This window comes from Equus przewalskii, chromosome 15, assembly GCF_037783145.1.
Source record: "Equus przewalskii isolate Varuska chromosome 15, EquPr2, whole genome shotgun sequence".
In the NCBI taxonomy this organism is placed as follows: Eukaryota; Metazoa; Chordata; class Mammalia; order Perissodactyla; family Equidae; genus Equus; species Equus przewalskii.
This window is the reverse complement of record NC_091845.1, coordinates 62,099,957-62,124,282: the sequence shown is the minus strand read 5'-3', so window position 1 is coordinate 62,124,282 and position 24,326 is coordinate 62,099,957. Positions and strand designations below refer to the sequence as shown.

General features: G+C 35.5%; 1 protein-coding gene across 1 annotated transcript in view; it reads right to left on the bottom strand.

Annotated features, from left to right (window-relative positions):
* ZNF385D (zinc finger protein 385D) overlaps positions 1–24,326 on the bottom strand; it is an 801,336-nt gene that overhangs the window by 581,462 nt on the left and 195,548 nt on the right. The window contains exon 2 of the mRNA XM_070575952.1: positions 19,894–20,112. Within this exon, the coding sequence (XP_070432053.1) occupies positions 19,894–20,112 (219 nt within the window). The remainder of the gene's footprint in view (positions 1–19,893; positions 20,113–24,326) is intronic.

Below are 24,326 nucleotides of genomic sequence, written 5' to 3'. Positions count from 1 at the left end.
TGTGGGTCCTTCTAGTTGTGGCATGTGGGATGCCGCCTCAGAGTGGCTTGATGAAGGTGCCATGTCCACACCCAGGATTCGAACAGACAAAACACTGGGCCGTCTGCAGCAGAGCGTGCGAACTTAACCACTCAGCCATGGGGCTGGCCCCTGTGTTTGTGTTTTAATAAAAAGAAAACTTCTTTGAAACTATGCTGTCCTGGGAATGTAATTTTCTTTGGAATCCACATTTCCTATCAAGTCTCATCTATATATGATTACACTTTAAAATGCTGCAGTTTCACTGTTAGAATGTCTCTCGAAATAAAATAAAATAAAATTTTCAAATAATATATGGTTTTTAAAAGTTTCCTTTCTAAGACAAACTTAGCTCGATGACAATGAAGCTCTATGTAAAAAAGCTATAAATGAGAGCAAACTAATATTCACACTAATAGCAAACAAACTAGTTATTCGAGTGGTCTTAATAAGAGTCTTGGATGGAAATTCTGAAGAGGTCAGGATATGATAGATCCTGATAGAAAAAACTTTTTCCTTTAGTGGGGAATAATATAAAGTTGAAAACTAAGGCTACCCATTAGTAGAGGACTCATTTATGATGCAAAAAAGGTACCCTTCTAAGTGCTAAATATTAAAATCTAAGCTTATAAAATGAGAGCAGGCTATACAATTTTTCCATGTTCATAAAAATTAATTTTCTTAGCAAAGGTTCAAATTATTTTTAAATCCAAATAGCAAGCCAAATACTGCCCATGAGGTACATAAGACTGAGGCTCAAACCTGATGTTTTAGGAGGCAATTTTAAAATTTATTATAGGTCAAAGTGTCCTTTTGAGTTGCAGAGTTTATGTGATTTTTTCCCATAGAGATTTTTGGCAAAGGAGATTTTATTCTTGGTCTATAGGAGAGCTTGGTTAATGTTTATTATCTTTTGAATTTCTTTCGTCCCTTGTGAGGGCTTTAAAATTACAATTTTCCAAGTAGTTCTGCTCAGGAAATATTTCCTCCACAGTGAGAGAGTCAAGTTGACTCTAGAACCTACTACCCATTTTCCCTAGTCCCGCATTTGCCATAGAATTCAGTGATAAATGAGGCTGTTTGCGGTAATAACTAAGAAAGACATATTCTCTTTTATTGAGCATGGAGTTAGGAAAATGAAAGCCTGGAGCTGCTGGAAATGCTGGCTTCAACACAGAAGAAGTTTGACCCAAGGAATTGGAGATTTAAAAGCAATGTTTCTAAGGCTGACACTGAGTAAACATTGCATTTCTGTGATAATTGTTTTATGACATTTATTACAAAAATGTAGTTTGATTATGGCTTATTCTTATTATTCAATACCACTTTAGACTAAGAGTTCACGAATAGAATTCCCATTGTGTACAATTTTGTAACAACCTTAATATAAACCCATATAATTCAAGGAAACTCAACTGGGTTAGAATTTGTGCTTTATAAATTTGTCTTCAGCCATGCACAATGGAGTGATCCAATCCAATTACGCACAAATTTACCAGACCTGAAAGAACAGAATTCAGAAGCAGTGAAAAGTCTTACTGTTAAATGAATTCCACTTAAATAAGCTGTGTTATTTCTTGTCTGTCATACCACACTTTTCAACACTTAACTGTGATGGTTAAAGAACAGAACCACTTACCACTTAATGCCACCCAGCTTCCTCTTTTAAAGTAGAGATTATATTTTCAATCATTTTTTGGACAACCTTCAAAATTGTAGAAGGATGGGTTGACAAAAGTTAAACATAATTTAATTAATTAAAAATTCCCCTTGGTGGCATCCATTTGGCTACATACCAAGAATCTACGTATATGAGTCAACAATTAAAACTAAGTTTAACTTCAAAAAAGGAGCTGCTTTTGAAAATTAAACATGAAAGGTGTACTAATCAAAGCAGGAGTGTGGACTCTTCTAGAATGGTTTTGCAAAGATCTACACGGTGGTAGTCATATATGACTTGTCTAAGGCATCTGTCTCACCTTTTGCTTAGTCCAGCAGTACTATTTGTTTCCCTCTGAAGTTATGTAATTAATGGGAAATGATCATCAAAGTTTAGGAATTTATGGTTACTTTCCAAACTCTCTCTTCTTAGAAGTGCTAAATTGCTTCCTAAAGAAAGATGGACAAAAGCTGCAACTCAAGGGAATAGATCACATGAACTCCAGAGAGTTCCAACTTGCTGCCCACCTTCTATGCTTTGGCTTTCCCATGAAGATTCAAACTTCTCTTTCAGATTGCTTTGGCGGCTGCTAAGAACTGTCAAGTGGAAATAAAAAGGACTATGGGCCAGATCCTTGCTACTCAAAGTTTGGTCCCAAGACCAGTAGCAGTGGCATGCCCTGGGAGCTGGTTAGAAACGCTGAATCTCAGGCACTGCCCGAGACCTGTCTGCATCAGAATCTGCATTTTAGATTCCCAGGTGATCTGTATGCAGGTAAAAAGTGAGGGGTCCCTGAATTATTTTTCTAAGGACACTATAAGTCCTAAAAGTCTATGTCTATATATATATGTTAGTTTCCCAACCTTGACTTTTATTCCAGCTGATTATAGTGCTTAACAAGGACTAAACATAATTATAGCTAACTCTTATTTTATTGAAGGTTAACTGCATGCTTGCACTAAACATATTACATAAATTGCCTTATTTAATCTTAAGATTATTGTTTCTGAGATGGTATATATTACATAGGGCAGTGATTCTCAAACTTGAGCCTGCAACAGAGCACCTGAAGGACTCAAGACACAGATTGCTTGGCCCACTCTTGGAGTTTCTGATTCAATAAATTTGGGGTAGGGCCCCAAGAATTGGGTTTTACCCCGCATTCAGGTGATGCTGATTGGAACCACTAATATAGGGGACCCAAATACAAGTGTCTGTCAATTCAGCTACTGGGCCCACATCTCAGATACCGGCTATTTGTGCTTCACACTCTATTAAAACATTTTTTCTGGCTAATCCCTAGGGGCTCTGTTTGCGCTCCTCTCTTTCCAACAGTTGTCACTCCTTGTTTTCCCCTCCTTTCTCAGGTTGCCTACGAAAGACAACGCACTTTGTCCACCTCTCCTCCTTACCTCAGTCTCAAGTCTTTTGGCTTGGACGCTGTCAGTGCTAAGTACGACAGAGAGATGGGTAAGTTCTGTGTGATAGTAACATTCCAGAAATCTCAGCAATTCTCAGAGGCTATTCCCTTGACTTTTACTCCAGGGTTTAATATGGAATTAAATTCCTGTTAAAGTCTTGGCCCTCTTTATGTTCAAATAACTCTCAGTCACATCAGAGGAAATAAGTTATTAAAATTCACATCTTTTTAAGAAAAAGAAATTGTTGAAATACTTCCACCTACATTACCTCACTCACTTCTTTCAAGAATCTTATTAAATAGGCAAGGTGAAATAATGCCACAAATAATTACAAACCAGAAACAAAGTACCAACAGAAAAATAAGCCTTAGTTTAGGAAGATCCCCATTTCAGAGGATCCATATTTCCATCTTTTCCTACATGTTTGAATAAAACCTTATACACGTCTTGCAGCTATGCAGTAATTGTCAGTTACACGTGTGTGTGTCTCTATTACAGACACATATACACATACATAGTTTATTGCATTATTTACATAAACATTCCTCAGTAGGAAAGAGCTGTGTTCATACTAGATTTTATATAAAGGAATCAAGTGTTAGATGCTTGGAATAACATCCCCAGAATTATGAAAATGGGAAAAAAGGTTTTTTTAGATCAATGATTAACAAGGAGAATTCATGCTTACTTTTCTTCTCTCCTAGTTTCTGAATAGGAATTCTTTACATAGAAGACATACTCATGGCATTGAGTTTGAAGTAAGAGATAGGGCCAGCCTCAGTGGTTTAATGGTTAAGTTTGGCACTCTCCACTTTGGCAGCCAGGGTTTGGTTCCTGGGCACAGACCTACATCACTCATCTATCAGTGGCCATGCTGTAGCGGCAGCTCACATACAAGAAGAGGAAGATTGGCAGCAGATGTTAGCTCAGGGTAAATCTTCCTCAGCAAAAAAATGAAAAAAAAGTGATAAGTAAGAGATAAATATGTTTAATTTTTTCCTTCAGGCCACTAAGCCAATTAGTCTGCTAACACAATACATTACAGAAGGATAGGGACAGTGAAGCCATGATTTTAACAAGCTTGCTATGAACCCACATATTAGTTTCTAAAATATATTTAATATTCTAAGAGGAGCATCCAAAATGAAATTTAAATAAGTGTAACTGGAGGAGGTTTTAGCTTAATCTGAGATATTCATGTGACAATCTAGACCTATCTGATCATGTGTAAAGTGCATATGGGGGCAAGTCCCTCAGGAGACAATCTGACTGAACACTGAGCCTCCTGGGAAAGCTTATCTCATAAGGGACTGAAAACAAACCAGTCAGAGGGCTTTGAAGGGAAAGAGTGATTCTCAACTTACATCTATTTATACTGCATATCCACTAACAATTTAGTTATAGTTATTTTTCATACTTTTGTCTTTTAACTTTTATACTAGAATTCAAAGTGATTACCCACCACTGTTATGGTAATCGGATATTCTGTTTTTGTCTATATATTTCTGTTACCAATGAGTTTCATGCTTTCTTATGCTCATGTGTGGCTGATTAGCATCCTTTTGATTCAAGATGAAGAGCTCTCTTTAGCATTTCTTGTAAGGAAGATCTAATGGTGATGAATTCCCTCAGCTTTCATTTGTTTGAGAAAGTTTTTATCTCCCCTTCATTTTTGTAAGGCAGATTTGCCAGGTATAGAAGCTTGGTTGGCAGTTTTTCTCTTTCAGCATAATGAATATATCATCTCACTCTCTTCTAGCCTTCAAGGTTTCTGCTGAAAAATCCACTGATAGTCTTATGAGGGTCCTTTGTATGTAACAAACTGCTTTCCTCTCACTGCTTTTAAAATTCTCCCTTTAACTTTTGACAATTTGATTATAAGATGTCTCCATGTGGGTCTCTTTGGATTCATCTACTATACGATCCACACATCCCACTGCTGAGTACATATCCAAAGAAAATGAAATTAGTATTTCAAAGAGTTATCTACATTCCCATGATCATTGCACAATTATTCACAATAGCCAAGATATGAAAACAAGCTAAGTGTCTGTTGACAGATGAATGGTTAAAGAATACACACATACACACACACTATATATCACATGGAATATTATTTAGCCTTCAAGAAGAAGTAAATCCTGCTATCTGAGACAACATGGATGAACCTGGAGGGCATTATGATAAGTGAAATAAGCCAGACATAGGAAGACAAATACTGCAAGATCTCACTTATATGTGGAATCTAGAAGAGTACAACTCATAAAAGCAGAGAGCAGAATTGTGGTTGCAGGGGCTGAGGAGTGGGAGAAATGGGGAAAAGTTGGTCAAAGGGTAGAAAGGTTTAGTTACGTGAAATGAATAAATTCTGAACATCCAATATACAGCACGGTGATGACATTTAACAATATTCTATTGTATACTTTAAGTCTTCTAAGAGCGTAGATCTTAAATTAAATCTTCTCACCAAACATACACAAAATGATAATTATGTAGAAGTGATGGATAAGCTTTTGAGCCTGGTTGTAATGATCTTTTCACAATGTATACATATATATATATATATATAATATATATAAAACATCAAATTGTATACCTTAATATATACAATTTCCGTATGTCAAAGATATCTCAAAAACGTTGTCTTAAAAAAAAATCATTCTCAAATTGGCCTAAGCAGCAGCCCATGTGGATTTCTTTCTAGGGAGAGAAGCTATAGATTAAAAACTAAAATAATATCTTCTAATTTTGATTTCCTAGTTAGGTCAACATGAGCACAATGTCTCAACTCTAGATGTGTCTTCCTCTATGCCATGGAATATGCTGAAAAGGACATCATAAGTCATTAGCACAACTGGCAGTTTCATTGGGCTGGGGCAGCTTCGGAGTGCTCTGGGGGTAGGGCTGGAATATCACAGGTACATTTGCACAAGCTGACTGATAGTGGTGGCACTATGCTGGCAGCTAAACAAGACTTTTCTGTAATGAACCACAGGAACAGAGAAGGAAATATGTAATATGAGCTGGAAACCAAGAGTATTATGTTCTTAAGTACATGCAGAAGAGACAGTTCTTGACCTCTTTTAGACACTGTGGGTTGAGGAGGGAAATAAGAAGGAATGAAATAGAGACGGCAATTCCTACAGTTGATAGATTACATGTATATTGGGGTTATAAGTTCATGCAAACTAAACTTAGAAACGTGTATTAGCTAGAGTTCTCTAGAAAAACAGAACCAAGAGAATGTGTATATACAGGTCGAGAGATTTATTTTAAGGAAATGGCTCACGTGATTGTGGAGGGTTAGCAGGTCCACAATCTGATGAGGTAGCCTGTCAGGCTGGAGATTGAGGGAAGAGCGTAATTCTAGTCCAAAGGACGTCTGCTGGTAGAACTCCTTGCTTGGAAGAGGTTAGTCTTTGGTCAATTAAGGGCTTCAACTGATTGGACGAGGCCCACCACATTATGGAGGGTAATTTGCTTTACTCAAAGTCCGCAGATTTAAATGTTAATCTCATCCAAAAAACACCTTCACAGAAATACAGAATAACATTTTACCAAATGTCTGGGCACTCTGGCCCTACTATGATGAGAAAAATCACCACCACAATGTACAAATACATGTAGCCTCTCATTAGCTATCACAGATCTTTTCTCATGATTCTTTTAACCAAATGGGCTAGAAAGGAATTTAACTTAGTTCATTAGTAATTTTAAAAATCTCTTTCAGTAATTCTTTGAGACAAATGCTTAGTATTCTTATCCTCTGCTCTCTTCTAAAGTAGCACAAGAGTGAGTGCTTGTTTGACCTCCTAGCACGAAGGAGGAGAACAGCACTTGCATTTGCTTCCTATTGCTGCTAGAACAAATTACCACATACTGGGTGGCTGAAAACAAGCTAAATTTATCTTACAGGTCTGGAGGTCAGAAGTATGAAATGCATCCTACCGGCCCAAATCAAAGCGTCAGCTGGGCACCATACTTCTGGAGGCTCTAAGGAGAATATCTGTTTCTTTGCCTTTTCCAGCTTCTAGAAACCACCACACTCTGTGGACCCTTGCTCCATCTTCAAAGTGCATCGCTCCAACCTCTGCGTCTGTCATCCCATCTCCTTCTCTGGCTCTGACCTCCCTGATTCCCTCTTTTAAGAACTTTGTGATTACATTTGTCCTACCCAGATAATCCAGGATAGTCTCCCCATCTCAAGATTCTTGACCTAATCACATCTTCAAAGTCACCTTGCCGTGTAAGGTTACATATTCACAAGTCTCAGGGATTGGGATGTGGACATCTTTGGGGGGATATTATTTAGCCTACCGCAATATCATTCTACATATACGGGTCCTTGTACTATCTTCTGAATCCACTGGTCACACATACAACCAGGGATATAGTGGAACCTTGCACTGACTCAACCAATTGTTGTGTGCATTTCTTCCCTACCCTACTCTGTGTTCTGTGATGTCATGTTCGTAGCATGAAACCAGCCATGGTGGGAAAGAGGTAAATGTCACAAATCATGTCTTGTCTTTTCTGGAGAGCCAGATGTTAAACATTCACTAACATACCACTGCATACACCCATTTTCTACATGGTTGATGGGTTATCCCTGCTGACCTCTGATGTACAACTCTTTGGCTGGTAAATTCATGTTCTGTTCTCTTGCTTTGGAAATGCTCCCACAGAGAATGGGTGACATCCCCTCTCCTGACTGGGCCCCAGTTCTCTTTAGTACCATAGTCTCCCTTGGGTCCAACTTGGACTCCCATTACTTGCTGGATTTAGTGATCCTACCTGTAGCCATTGCCCACAGGGCCAGGTCTTCCCTGAGGCCAAAACTCCATGAGGCAAGCTCACAGCCAGGGCCAGCTTCATGGCCCTGAGACCCATGCAGTCACACAGTGCTCCACACTCACACTGGCCCTAAGCCAGGTTTAATACTCTCCTGTCAGCATCTTGAATTTCTTAATAGATGTTGAAAAGTTACCATACATTTTCATTTTGTACTGAGCTCTGCAAATTATGTAGCTGGTCCTGCTCACAGTCAGCATCCTCAGCTACTTATTAACAGGAACTTCTGGATACCTTTTACCTCCACACCTTGTGGGAGACATAGAAGAGTTGCAAATTACTGTCTAAATGTGCTCATCATGGTAGCTATCTCTCTATTGATTGAAATGTTCCTATTTCCACCATTCAGTCACTTTTAGTTTTATCATTCAGTCTTTCAGCTTAATCTCTGATTCCGCTTCTCCTATCCAACAAGGTTGTTGGTGTATAGAGCAAGTCTCATGTGAACAAATTCGGAATAAAGGTGGTCTCTGGCCTCATGATGTTGGTCCTTGAGAATATGTTAGTTGATGTCTACTGGGATGTGGTTGGTTGGATGCCCATCTGAGGGTATTCTGCAATGTCTGCTACTGAAGTCCTGTTGCTATGACTGAAGCTCATTTCATTTCCATTTAGATCAGGAACCAAGATATCTGTCTGGCTAACGTAACCTTACATTGATTCACGTTGATGCTGCAAACCACTCTGAGTCCCTGCTACACTATCAAACCAAGCTGAGGTCTAGGATGTGGGCTGTCCTTGCCCCTCACCATGGCAGGTCCCATAGCAACTCAATTCAGCTAAATAGGGTTCCACCATGTAGGGAAACAGGGAATATCTGAGCCTCTCCTCTCCATCAGAAGGAAACAGAGGAAAGCTCTACGTGCAACCTAAGCCCTCTTTTCCTGATCTCTTTACTTAGCAGAAACTCATCAGATGAAGTAGAGTTATTCTGGAGTCCTAAATGAAGCACGAGCCAAGAAGCTCCTTCAGGCCTTGATGTTTCTGTGAATCTTTCTAACATATCTTACTACTCTGGGACTTCTTGTCTCACTTCCAGCTTTTCCCTATATCTGACCCCCTTCTTTCTATTTTAACATCTCTCAAAATCATATAAGATAAACAAATATATTTCTCATAATAGTAAAGAATTCAGGAATATTTTAGATATCTTTATTCTGCTTTAAATTTGAAAATCCTTCAATTTTTGGATTCCTCACAACACCATATCTCCACAGGAAACAAAGAGCATTGCTCTTCCTGTGATGTTAAAAGAAATGTGTTTTTTGGTTTATGAAATTTGATTGTAATCGAACATCAAAGAAATTAATAATATAGCATATAATATTTAGTGGTGAGCTTTTATATTAAGTTAATTTTAAAGGCAATCCTTAAACAGTATAAAGGGGAAAATGAAGATTTTTAAGCATCACTGAATAAGTCAATCAATTTCATTATGTGACGGACAATGGCAATGTTATTGATAGTTTGACAAAGAAATCATTTCAGCATCAGGAACATGAGATGTTGGCATCCTTACTTTGATTTTTGTCCATCTCAGAAATATGACAGAATTAAAATAGGCCTGATGCTCATATTAGTGAGAATATTGTACATTCTTAAGATATTTCTGGAACTAAAGAAATTTCTAAGGATATTTTACTTTAGAAGAAAAAACATTTTATAGAGTAGGAATAAAAACCTGATAGCAAGCATTACAAACATTGGGACACTTTCATTAGTCATGTTGGCAAATGGAGTCCTTGACTAGTTGAGTAAATAAAATGTGACTGACAGAATTATAATCTTAAGTCAATATTTATTGAACACCTACAAGATGTGTTAGGTTTTTCTGACACTATTCTAATTTATTGTCTCAAACGTTTAGGCAATCCTGTCTAAAAGATTTAAATAGTAAAGTGAAACTGTTCCTATTTTTATTAAATGTTTTCTGCATTAAAAGTGGATTTTTAAATTAGAATAACTAAGTATAATTCTAAACCTCTTATTGTCTTTTTAAAAAGTAATAAAAACGTTTCTCAAATTTGTTGAAAGAAAATAAGGATCATATAGTTTTTGTTAACATTTTTCAACTTGGGTCTCTTTTACATTTAATAATGGATGAATTCAACATAAGGGAAGGTAACAGTATTCAAAAGAGTATTCAGATATCCCAGGGTAAAAATATACTTATCGAGTAAGGACTTTGAATTTTAGACAGGAGATGAAATGCAAAGGAAAAAACCTAAAGACTCCTTGTCCCAGTAACTTTCTCAGTCATCAAGATATCCTAGAGGGAGGTATTCTAGCATGTATATGGCTGGTGTAGGAAAGGAGTAAAAGAGACAAGACAGAATACTTCGCATCAACATATATTGATAATTGCGCAACAAGTATTTATCAGGTGACAAATGCAAATATACTTCTGGGAACAAAATGACTTACCACTTTATGAAGACAACATCCTCAGCAACGGAAAATGTAACAAGAATAAACATATACAAAATATTGCTGAAAGAAGTAGTTTGGGATAAAGTATACACACTTGGTCACTCTTTTGTGATGAAATTGTAAAATTTGATGGTCAGAATTCCAAGGAAAAGAGCAAGACCAGATGCAAACTATGGTGTACATCACCCTCCCACCCTTTCACAGATGGATATCTGCTCCTCAAATTACCTCCAATGCTCACACCAGAGCTGGATTTAGAGGGCGATAGTCATTTGATTTCATGACTTGCAGATCTATGAGACTCCCTAACACATCACTGAAAATATAACAACAAGAAACACTTTGATTAGTCTCATGGGCTTGCAATTAGTCTTTTCCCAGCACGTGTTAAAAACAGATGGTCACTAAAATGCCTCCATAGCAGAGTTTTGTTGCCTATGGAAGTATGCAAATTAGGCCATGGCCATCCCATTCCTCTTCCTTCTCCACCCCCTCTTAATGATTTTCTATTTCTTGTGACTAATTGTTATTGGAGAATCCCAATTATATGAGTTTAGAATGTATACTCAGGGAATCTGAACTTTTAAAAAGCACTAAGGGTGATTCTGAAATAGGCAGTCTAAAGATCAACAGTTAGAGAAATACTGTCTTAACCTCTCAAAATATGATTCTGCTTTTCTCACTTCATTGAAATAATTTCTCAAAAATAACCTGACACTTTACAATTTCCACATCTCCAATAGAGGTTGCCTTTCTTGACCTCTCTGAAAAAAGCCTTCAGTCCCCACAGGTTAACCTCTTCCTTTTGTCTGAAATTCTCTCCTTTGACTTCTGAACCCTGGAACATTCCAAGTTGTTCTCCAGGCTTGAGAGCTGATGTAGCATCATGGATATGAGCATGGACTCTGGAGCTAGCTAGCCAGGGTTGAGGTTCTGGTTCCATCTTTCTCTAGCTAGGTGATCCTGGGCAAGTTACTTTACTTTTCTTTGTCTCACTTTATTGATCTATATAATGGATACTAATAACTATACTAATTTATAAAAATATGATTGAATAAACACACAGGTAGTTATTAGAATAATATCTACAACAAAGTAAATGCACAACAAACATTACTTATCCTTTATATTTCTGACACCTTCGTTATCTCCTAGGATATCCTTTCTCTTCCTCCCACATGACAAAAACTAAATTTTAAGGTAGCTTCCCTTTTCTTCTTTCTTTTGGCTTATCACTCCCTCAGCTGTTGCTATTCTACCAGTGAGGATAAAACCAATGTCTTGATAGTACAAACTGAATATATCCATAGGTCAAGTTATCATCTTTGTTACTCATCCTCCAATCAGCCTTTTTCCTGTTCAATTTCTTAACATCAACCATACTATTATAAATGAACCTCACAGCAGCACACAGCATACAAACAGGGCTCTAAATGAGAACCGTGTTAATTCCTCATTCAGGCTGTATTCACTATTTTATTTCTCCTGTTAATTATATATTTTGCACCAACTGTCTTTGTTAGAAGACTGTAAGCTTCTTTGAAATCGGAAAATATGAATTATTCATCAGAATTACTATTGCATACACAAGAATTTTTTTATTCCGTGTTAAGGTAGTTAAATAGTCTTATATTAATTCTGATTTTATTCTTCTACTTTTGAAACCATAGTCGCTTTACCTCTTACTCATTGATTACTTCACACAATCCTCTGTATTTTTATACTTTTATTGAATCACTGAAATAAAATCATATGTGTTTCTTCATCACATTTTCTTTCAAGCAAAATCTTGAATTGAAATTTATGTTCATGTTTTCTTATCTCTCAAGATTGGCAAATTTTAAGTGAGTAGTCAATATCTCTTGCTCATATCTTTGATTTCAACACCATACCTGACATAAGTAGTTGAAAATGGGTAATGCATACGTAATCCATCCTTTGTCTTTTCACCAGTGTGCATATAGTCAACCTCCACCTGGATATAGTCTTGGCATCCATTTCAGTTCCCCAAGAAGGACTCTAATCTCACATAAAATGTCAGTAAGCAACGTTGTCTTTACTGGAGATTCCATAGGTGAGACGTAAGAAGGAATTACAGCACACATTAGAAAAGTAACAAATTAAAAATTCACATTAGACATGTCTGGTCTCCCTATCCTCTCTTATCTTTGACCCCATCAAGATATTCACTTTCTGAGCTTTCTGGCTTGTGTCCCCAGACTCATTTTCTCTTTACTTTTCCGTGATTAGGCTGGACAGGTCAGTTATGTCCCAGCTTCTAACTGCAAACCAACATAAGCAAATTCATCACAATGTTCATCAAACAGTGAGCTCCACCTTTAAGGCTACTTCAGATTAACCTTAGAGATATTCTGAAGTTTTGTTAGAAACCTAAGTTATAGAGCCCTTTTTTTCTACCTTTGGGTTTTCTAATTGTGTTTAGAGTGTTTTACTTCATTTTCATCTCATTTTCCAGAAATTCCTACTCTACCTTCTCAAGTGTGCACTGTTGCTATGGACTCTCTTACTTTTGTTCTCAATTTCCTGGGTCACATCATTGCAATTTTAGAAACAAGGAGAGTAAACACACATATATGGACTGCTATTTTTGAAAATTCCTTTCTTATCTGTTATTTAAAGATTTAAAATTAATATTTTAAAAGTCTATTTAATGAATTAATCTATGATACCATCTTAAAAACACACACATGCTCATACCATTCCTTAGTGTTTTTGAGAAACAAGCACAAAAAGATGAACTGTGCCACGCTGGGAGTGAAACTGTAGAAATTGGGAAGCCAATTTAAGTAGGGTTGGCCTCCAAAGCTAAAATAAATTGTTTAGGAAAGGAAAATTCATACATTAAAAAATCCCATCTAGGGAGGGGGTGGGAGGGTAGACAAAATAGGTGAAGGGGTTTAAAGGCACAAACTTCCAGCTGTAAAATAAATGTCATGGGGATGTAATGTACAGCATAGGGAATACAGTCAACAACATTGTAATAACTGTATGGTGACAGATGGTAACTAGACATCGTGGTGATCATTTCATAATGTATAAAAATGTTGAATCACTGTGTTGTACACCCGAAACTAATATAATATTGTATGTGCACTAAAATTCAATAAAAATAAAAGAATCACATCTCTATTACTTACTAACTCTGTTATCATGGGAAAACTACTTTTAGGGGAAATATAGAGGAAATAGAACAAAACTGAAAAAATCTCGTACTTTCAAACCTAAAAACTAGAAAAGTGGTCATTTCCCCAAGTTTGTAGGGTAGAAAAACACTGTCCTGGAAGATGTTGCCGCTGAAGGTGGTTAGTGACCAAAAGAGGCGAAAGGTGAGGAAACAAGAGGTAGTTACACCTGTGCTAAATGGATTTGAGCTTCAGACGCAAAAAAAAAAAATTATTCTGCTCTCAGTTTATACTACCACTGCAATAAGCTCCCAATTCCTGCAATTCTTCCAACTTTCCCAAACATGCGTGCACATATACACACAGAGAATCACAAATGGAAATCTCTTCTATCCCAAATAAATTCTACTGTCAAACTAAATGGCACACATCTAATTCATTTTTCCTTCTCTTAAGACTTCCTTTAATGGTCACTTCATCCAATTTTTCCTGGATAATAATGGCCATGAAGAACTGGAGTACACTTCTTGGGTACAGTAGCTGCTAGAGGGGTCTCCAGACAGACCAGGCTGAATTATCAGCCTCAGATTGTAAAATCTCACCATTATCTCAGTAAAGAGAGACTTCTTAAGGACACAGACTAGATAAATAAATCTCCATGTTGAGAAAGATGGCGTCTTTTAATGGAATTAGTGTTAAGTCCAGGTGAAACAAGTAGCCGGTGGCTAGAAGTCTATCCCTTTCGAAACGATCCATATGTTTTCTCTTTAGGGAGAAAAAAATTGAAAACTGAAGCCAAGCCTACTCAAAATTTGAACGTGGTAAAATGAACATTTGTCATTTTCTCCCATATTTTTTCCCTCAGTGACAAAAAAGAAACTTAGATCACTCAAACAAGAACAAATGTCTTATTATATAACATTGGGCAGTTCGGTATCAGCATCTTTTCATTGCCTCCCCTTAGCTGATATGGTCAATAAAAGAGAAGTATGAACAAGGCAATTTTCCTTATTGCTACATTGAAATATGTCATATGCTAATATGGATAAGGCATTATTAGAAAAGCAGTTATCATTATTAAATAAAATGACCCCCAAAGGGATCACTATGAATCCACAAATGTACTGGCAAGTTCTAATTAGTCTACTGACATTCTACAAAAGCACAAGTAGTCCTTGGAGACCAAAGATGAGATGAATTTATATATAAATGAGGAATTTATATACAAAAATCAAGGCTTGAGCTACCAGAAAGATTCTACGGAGCTATTTTGGTTTTATTAACTATCAGTGTTGCAAGAGAAGGAACAGCTTGTAAATTGAAAATCTGCTAACACTTTAAACCTCATCTGGGACAGTCGATGGAAAGAGAAAAGAAAATCTATCAGTGAGACCTAGAAAGTAAAATTTTATTTAGTTTTACTGTTAAATAAAAGAAAATTTAATGCTAAGAGGATAGATAACGGCAACAATATTCTAGATTTATGTGTTACAAAACAATGAGCACCGACAGAGGCTAGAATACTGTTAGATAAAACTGAATTATTTGATAGCAGTTTCAGCGCAATAAAAATAGAAAACTAGGCTTAATAAAATAACTCAAATATGATGAAGGTTGTGTGACTAAAATAAAGCTGCCACAACAGGCCAACTTGTTACTCAGTCCTTCAACAAGCATTAATAACAGCTTAATTATGATAAGCACATGAAATTGAATTAAATTAGTTGACCATAAAGCTTTAAAAATCCTGAAAGTTGTACCCTTTGCAATGTATTCCAAAATGCTCTCATGAATGAAGCGTTTTTATTCTAATCTTCAAATTTCTGGTTTTTGATAAAAGCCTACTGATGCTTCATTTTATACTTCATTATAATGTTTAATGTTTCGGTTTTTCCATTACAGAATATATCACATAGTTGGAAAGCAAAATGACAAATGTGAGAAAAATCTAACAGCCAGAAATCTCAAATCCGTTATTAATTTCTTTAGGGTAATTTTAAAATATGAATTCATAAAAAGGTGATGATTTTCAAACACTATTATGTTATAATAAATGTAATATCATACATATAATACTGCTTACTTATATTTATTTGCATACCTGGTAGAATTCTGAAAAAAGTTTGTAATTAATTACCTTTGCAGGATTCTTGGTGATTTTTATTTTATTTTTGTACATTTGTGTACAGCCCAGATGGGACAATTTTAATCATCAGAAAATAATTATTATTTGCAAAACTTAATTTCCTCATAAATATGAAATCAAAGACCTTTTCCAAAAATAAATTTAATAAGCCACACAGTATATATTGGAATTTCTTTGGTTTATAGTTTTCATGAGAGAGTGAAGCATGGAATCTCTAGAATATAAGAAAGTCTACACATTTCAACAACTTTCAATTATAGAATATCTTTCTGCCACTTCTGTATCTTACCTCATCATCAAAAAGTATCCTAATACAGAAATAAATGTATTTCTGAAATAAAAGAGAACACACATTACAAAATGACCTATTTTCATGGCTCTATTCTGCACAAAATATTTTCAGCAGTTAGATTTGGTGAAGAAAATTTAAGCAAACAGCTGCTTTGTTGTAATAATTTAAGTGCTTTAAAAAAACGACATAAACTCAATAACATAAGAAAATATCTAAGTGTATGGCATAATTTTGTTGACAGTAGAATGTAAGTTTACCAGGGAGATTAGTATGTTGCTGATAATGTAGACAGGCAACAAACAGAGTTATTTGCCAAGTCTCTTATTCCCTTTGATTTTTGGCTATCTTATTTGTAATATAGAGGTCATAACAGTTGCTTTGCAGAACTGTTGCCTGGGGTTCAATAGATGATGTATATAAAGGGGTTCAATAGATGATGTATATAAAGGGGTTCAATAGATGATGTATATAAAGGGGTTCAATAGATGATGTATGTAAAGTACCTGGAACAATAAATACTAGTTCACTTTTCATCCCTTTTGCATTTTTGATGATAACTCTTAAATCACAGGCATCAAATGGAAAATAAATGTGGGAGAAAGTATTAATTTTATTTTCTTTTGCATAATGAAACATATTATACATATTACTTATTTGACTATAGAATTCACTGGTGGTATCTTAGATGGATCCCAGGAAGGCGACCCCGACATGAAGATTTTGTGGGCAAGTGGTAGACTAGAGATCCACACCTGTGAGGCATGAGGGAAACATGACTGGGTACAGGGTGAGGTTGGACTGTGATCGAATTGCAGCAGTGGCATCAGGAAATCTGAAGTTGGGATGGCCTGTTGGAGATGTTCACTCATTTTTAAGGCAAGGAGCTGGGACTTTCTGCAGGCTGCCCTCAGGGAGGGAGCAAGTTCAGGAGAGGTAGCGCCCTTTAGCTGAGGGCAATGCCTGGGGAGGAACCCAACAGGCAACACTCCCACCTCAGCAGTTGGGACCTCGGGAGCTCAGGACAGCATGCACTCAGGTGGTGAGCATGTGTTCTAGACAACTTTACTTCTGCAAAGAGTGCAGCACTGTCAGACACTGAAGTGGAAATGCCAGATGTTGAAGTCTTACATGTGGGAACAATGGCCCTCCTAATTAACTTGCACGCACGATATACTTTTTTCACTGTGATCTTCAGATCACTTTCTGTAATAAGAGCGATGACATGAGAAATCATAGAAACTATATTTTAGATATGTTGGTTGTCTCTCCTGTTCGTTCTGGTTCTTTGTAGTGCATATTAGGATACGCCTCCAGGCATGTGATTATACAATGTTCTACAATCATTCAAGATAGAAATGATATTTTTTTCCATTTAGACAATCCTGGATGAGTAATAAAAACTTAGTTCCATGTCTATTATTTCTTTTATTTGCACTCTTAAAAATACACAAATTATGTACTGGGTTGAATGAATTCAGGTAAGCATCTCTATTGCCATATTCCTTTCTTGACACCACTTTATTTCCCATTTGAAATCTAAATTGAGAGGAGGATTTTATGAAGATGGAAGAAGTTCACAGCAGTCATTTTTGCAACTATGCACGTCCAAGGAGAAGAATAAAATACCTCCCATATCTTTCTCTAAGAAAACTAACAATGATAATACTCTTGACTAAGAATTTGTAAGATCTATCATCTTTCGTAATCCTTATTTTCACCTTGGTCTCTGTGTAGGCAAAGGGATGACCATTATTAGGTGTCTAAAATTTGGAATTGGGCTCCTTTATTATCCCCAACAGACCTGAAAAGGTACATTTTCAGAGCGACGAGATACAGCATATGTAAAATAAGGACTATATTTCCATGTTAATGAAAAGTACTAACTAAATTGTGAGATTAATTGCTTGCATTTAGATCCACCTGTTGTTAAAGGTGAGGGCTCCTCTGACACATAATTTCAGGCCAAACTAATATGACCTAAACCAAGTGCTTCCATTAACTCATATTTTTTGTTAATGACTTTCACTAACATGATGATACTAAAAAAAAAGAAAGCCTTGGAAAAAAGTAATATAAATAGAAAATGTAGCAATAAAATTTTGTTAAACACCATATTCATCAATGCATTGCTGACCAATTCATATGATAGAGTTTTACTTTTTTATGTCCTCTTAAAATGATTTCTCTCTTTGGATAAAGAAAGGCGCAGTTTCTACAATTTATTCACTGTGGGTAGACAGTAGCCTTTAGAAGTACAGGTATTTAAATGAATAAGACCTGAATTTGATGGCTAGTTTGACCATTTAATAGTTGTGTGACCTTCAGCACACTGTTCAATCCATGTTATCCTCAATTTCCACATCTGTAAGCCGAAGATAATGGCAATATCTCTCTGGTTTTGATGAAAAATTAAATAAGAAAATATACCTAAAGGCTTTAGTACAATGCTAGCCCATAACAAGTGTATTGATACAATTATTTTAAAATATTCACTTTGAGAAAACTCATTCCTAGCATTGTGACTGGAAAGTCTTTGACCAGTCTAAATTTTGTGTGGGACCAGCTCTGATGTGAGTATCTAAGCCAGGCATGTCTTCTGTCCTAGTCTCTTTCTATGATAGCCTTTATTACTTCCCCAGAGGTTTGTAAATATCAAGGTAGGTGAAGTACAACACCAAAGCTGACACCTTTACCATTAACACAAATTTACAGAAAACAACGTGAAATTGAATCATGCTGTGCTTAAGATGATTTTACCTGACTGTCAATGACAGGGAATAGATTTCCCTTAAGGAGTTCAAGATAGAGACTGTGAAATACATATTTTTGAACACAGTAAGTACACTTGCCTTAATAGTTCATCTTTTGCCTACAGAATTTAGTAGTTCTCTATTACTTTTTGGTGACTATTTTTGTTTTTATATCTCTTTGACCAATTACATCATAGAAAGAGAAACACGGAGTGTTTTCTATTAGACTATTCCAACTCATTCATACCAAAAAACACAAAGCAAGGCAGAAATAATTTCCATTTAAAAAATGTACTGTTTCTTTCTTCTCATTATTTGGTGGCCGTGAAGCAAACTACAAAATCATACTAAAAAATTTTTATGGCATCAAATATTAGAAAAGATCACAATTCAATCTCATTTTTAAACATCATTAAAATTTAGATAAAACGTATCTTATTTATCAAACGTGAAACATCCAACCAGAAAACAATATTGTAACTCTTTGTAGCTGCTATTGCTTTAGTTTTCCAAAGTCCCCGAGGCAGGAGTTCACCCACCGCTTCCTCGCCTCTCCATGGTTTTTCTAATAACTTTCCACTTGTTACCAAAAGCACTTTGATCTTATTTTTTAAATCCGTTTACTTGTAAATTCTATGCATCCTTTAAAAAAGTGGTCTAAGGTGATTAAACAAACCATTAATTCCCATTAGCAAATTTAAACAATTTGTACATACTAATAGATCAGATTTTATTGGTTAAAACACCTACTTGAAAAGATATGTAACTATTTAAAATCAATTGCAATCTTACTAACTAAACCCCCTAACGTGCAAAAAACAAACAAAAAATATTTTTTATATAAAATGTAAAAAGATGTCTGTTTCCAAAAAACTATATTAAAGGCAAACATCAAGGAATTCTAATGTCAACTTTGTCGAATTATAGCCAATGTCCCAGTGAGTCATAATCACAATGCTAATATAGTTGGGTTTATACAACAAACAAAATTTGCCTTTTTCATCCAAAAAGCTGTAAGCAATTATTTATTTTAATGTACTTTGCTGATAAAGCTTCTGTTTAATATTTTGTCCTGGTTTTGAAAATAGACATTAGCCCATTCTTTCAGTTTCACATCTGCAGGTACACAAATAACTTAAGTCGATGATGTAAAATCGAGAATACACTTTTAGCAAAACTTACCATTGTCATTTTTCAGCATCCCATTGCTGAGTTGTTTTAATCTCTTTTGATGTGATTTGCCATTGTAGTGGATTTGTGCTTGAGCGGCCGAATTTAGCTGAATGTTACAGACGTTGCACAAAGTGAAATTGGTATGTTTCTTTTCTCTTTCTGTTTTTTCTTCAAAGTCATCAGGTAAAAACTCAGCCTCGCTCTCTCCATCTTGTGCACACGTGAAATCTAGAGGTGCAAAGAAAGTTATGAACAAACCAATGAAGATTTCTGGATTCCTTCAGGTTATTTAATTGGGTAGCAAACAATGATTGTTCTAGACACTTAGAATTCAAATTTTCCACTTCCTCCCATTTTAATAGGCTGCTTTCATACTATCCAAAGTGAATAGCCTCTTTAATCCAATAGAAATGGCAAACATTTTACTTGTTTTTTTCTATGTCAAATACGGAGTTAAATGCCCCACAAGTGTTTAGCATGCATTATCTCATTTAATCATCATCACAGTAGAACAGGCACTATAATTTTTCCTGTTTCACAGCTGAAGAAACTCAGGTTTAGAGTGGTTAAACAACTTGCCCAGGGTCCCATGGCTAATAAATGGTATAGTTGGGACAAGCATGCAGTTTTATTTATCTCCGAATGCCATGTTCTTCATCATCTTGTTCTCTAGCATGTATTTATGAATTAGATATTTCCATTTTGACTCAATTAGATAAAATTCTCTTATTTTTATATTTCTTATCAATTAAGTAAAGTCACTTACATCTGGATGGACACATCCTACACATACAAAAATGCTAAAACTGTTTCAGTATCTAAAATTTTATATTGTATACCTGAAATACAACAGAGATTCTGAATACCCAAGATAGCCTCATAATCTGGGTGCAAAACAAGTGTGAGTGACCTATGTATTACATAGGAGGTATTATTTTTGGACAAATATAGGTTTTCTATTCTCAAATCTAAGAACAAAGGGCGACTGACAATTCCAGCATCTCTGGCCTTAACATGGCAATAAGTAAAGTAACTTTTGCAGTACATATCCTACCATTAATTTACAAATCAGCTAAAATAATAAAGGCTCCTTAAAATAATAAATAATAATGAAGAATAAAAATAATTTCTCTGTGCTTTCACTACATGAGACTCTGCAGAACTCTCTTGGTCCAGATATGATTTCCCCATTCCAGTTTTGCAAATTCTTCAAGGAGTTATTTTATAGTCTGTGGAAATGTTGGCAGAGAAAAGCAATCACTATTTTAACATGTGTTTATCAGTTGCCAACTCTGTGGCAGGCACTGTCCTCAGTGCTGGAGATAAACTGATGAGCAAGACGAGGATGATCCTTGTCATTGGACAAACGTACTGAAAACGATGGGAAGGGCACGGGCTTTGGTGTAGGCAAATGAGAGAAGAAATGTCCAGATAATTTTAACAATATGTAAAGACCAGTTTGCTGGTAAAGTTAAAGAAAATCTAACTACTGAACTCAAGCCAAACACCTAATACTTAAATCTCCTAAAGGATGTTAAAGTATCCAATTTCCAAAAGGAGTAAAAGATATTAAGTATATAATTCATGCTTCTTTGGGGGACTACTTTATTTAAAATACATTAACCTCTTTTAAAAAAAGAAAGTTTACCTTTCTTACTCAGGTAGCCTCTATTAGAATAATATTAAATATACATATTAAATGGTCACATTTAAAAGAAAATTTATAGGCTATGTAAATGATTACATAATTTTAGTTAAAGAAAAATGTACAAACATATTATCTTTTCTTATTTTACATAATTAAAGCAATTTATGTACTCCAGGCTATATTCAGAATGTTTCAAAACTTCTTTTTTCTAGAGTTGATTTATATTTTTAATGTCTTTTATCTCAAATATCAGTAAGTAATGAAAAAAATTAAGTAAACTCTGGTGTATTTAATTACTGTGATATTGTATAGCCAAAAAAAGCCAATATATAGGAAATTATTTCTATATAATAAGGGAAAAACAAGCACAAGTTGTAAATTTATATATAATGTGTTCACAAGTATGTAACACACAAATAAGACAATATTAGTAGCAGTGAATTCTAAATGGTGAGATTAGAATAGCTTTTTTGCCATCTTCTCAATATTTTCGAAATTTTACATGACCACTTATTACATTTATTGTAAAAAGAATGAATCAATATATTTGAAAGAATAAGCTGAAAAAAGAGCTTTTATCCTACAGAAGGAATGGTTTAGGTTTCTTATAACTAAACAAAAGTACACAGGCAGTCTGAGTATATGAGACCTCATGACACATCATTTTTGCTAAATATATGCATATGTTTGAAAGGAAACATTTTCTTCCCTGATTCACATTTCCACCTTGACCAATAAAATAAGAATTTCTGTCAACAATTTAGTAGGGGAAAATAATAAAGAAGAAATTTCTTCCAAGGCTATGAGATTTATTTGCTTACACGTGAGGGGTTCCCTGATCACAAGAGAAAGTAAAGACTATGTCACCAGGGTCAAGAATTAATTTTTCATTAAGGGGGAAGAGGAAAGGACAACTCTTAAGGGAAATAGAAAGTAAGAGATGTTAACCATGTGGTGTGAACACTAGAGGAAAAAGGGAATCTCAAATAAATCCTTGTGACTGGAGTGTGATATCACGAAACATTTATAGATTTTACAAGAAAACTGCAATGTTTCAAATGGTTCTCTCTGAAATAGGAGGCAATATGCATAAGTAATTTTTACTCCCAATATGGTAAAAGTATCATTTAAATTCTGGAAGGAAAATTTTGTTTATTTGAGTTCCATTGAGAAAAAATTCAGTGGTCATATATAGACTTTAGGCAACTAGGTTGGAACCCAAAAGATTTTATCAATTTGTCCATGTTTTTTCCACTGAAACTCCATGCCCCAGAATCACTAAGATACTATGAAAGTCTATGGCTTAACACAATAATGTGGATCTAGACTGCATCATGTAATAGATTGAAGGACTTGAATTATGCTGGGAATGATTATTGTAGGAATTAGCTATTTCCTTGTGTGTGTTTTGTAATTTTATAGACCTGGAGCTTAAATTAATCCTAGAGAGTTGTAGAAATAATTAAAGAGCGGCATACATGAGACAAATAATTTTTGGTAAACTATATTAAACAATGTATCCAAGCATAACTTGAGAAAAAATAAAATTGGAAACAATATTTTTCCAGGGAGGCAACATGGTTCTTGGAGATGATTTACGGAACATTGTCTTGATTCACTTGAGAGCTTTCTAAGACAAAAGCTGAAATATCACCATTTGTATTAAAGCACCAGCTACTGGTATCAAGACTGCCCTGAAAGTGCTGATCTGCTCTTTTCCACCTCATCCTGAGGGAAACAGGCTATACCCCTGGTGGACCCCAAGCTTGGTTTAACCCGACTGATTAATAATCAAAAACTGGGGAACAGACACAGGAGCCAACTCCTGTTGACTGGATCAAAGCTGGAACCTAAGAACACATTATTGGATTATAACCAAAAGTATGAAATAAATATCCATGAGTATATACTAATATAAAAAAATTAATGAGTAAGAAGATACAACCTCTCATATAGAAGTATTCCGAATAATTTAGATGATACACCCCTCTCAAGAAGGGATGGAGTATAACTCTCTACTCCTTAAGAGTGGGCTATGCTTAGTGACTTGCTTCCAAATAGTGCAGTATGGAAAGAGGAGAAAAAGGAACTCTACATTGGAGAAACCTAACCTAGACTACCTCAGCCGTGAGCGTAATCGAGGCTAACGACAGTGATAAATCATGTTGATAGCACGTATTCTTGATATAATGTGTTGAGAATGGCACTTCACCTCTGCAGTCTTCCTCACAAAAACATACTATCTTGGCTCTGTATTGCAAATTAGCCTAAAATTCCATTCTTATCTTTCAGGTGCCGTATACGAACTTAACATGTAAAAGTTTCACATCCCTGAATGAAAAGCCAAGAATTCTCCAGCTGCCCCACATGTGACTTGGGAGGTAAACTCTATTCAGAGAGGAAAGGGTGGGAAATCCATTATGGACCATGGTTCCAAGCCATTTTCTCCAATTCAACTTTGCCTTCTAAATAACTAACCTACTAACCTACTAAGAAAATAATCTAACACACCTCAATTGAGTCTTTGTGTCCATTTGTGATTGGTTCCTATCAAGATGAAGGATGAGCTGTTTTCACACACACACACACACACACACACACACATTGTGTTATCTGCCCAATCTCCATACAATTAAGAATTCATAAATTTTATTTTGTGTTTGATATTTCAACTTTATGACAGCAATCAGCAACCATTAGTATGAAACTAAAAGTATCTAATATATTATATATTAGTTGACAATCAAATGTGATTTTGAGTGGAAAATTTTCCCTACAAATAATTTCAGTGTTT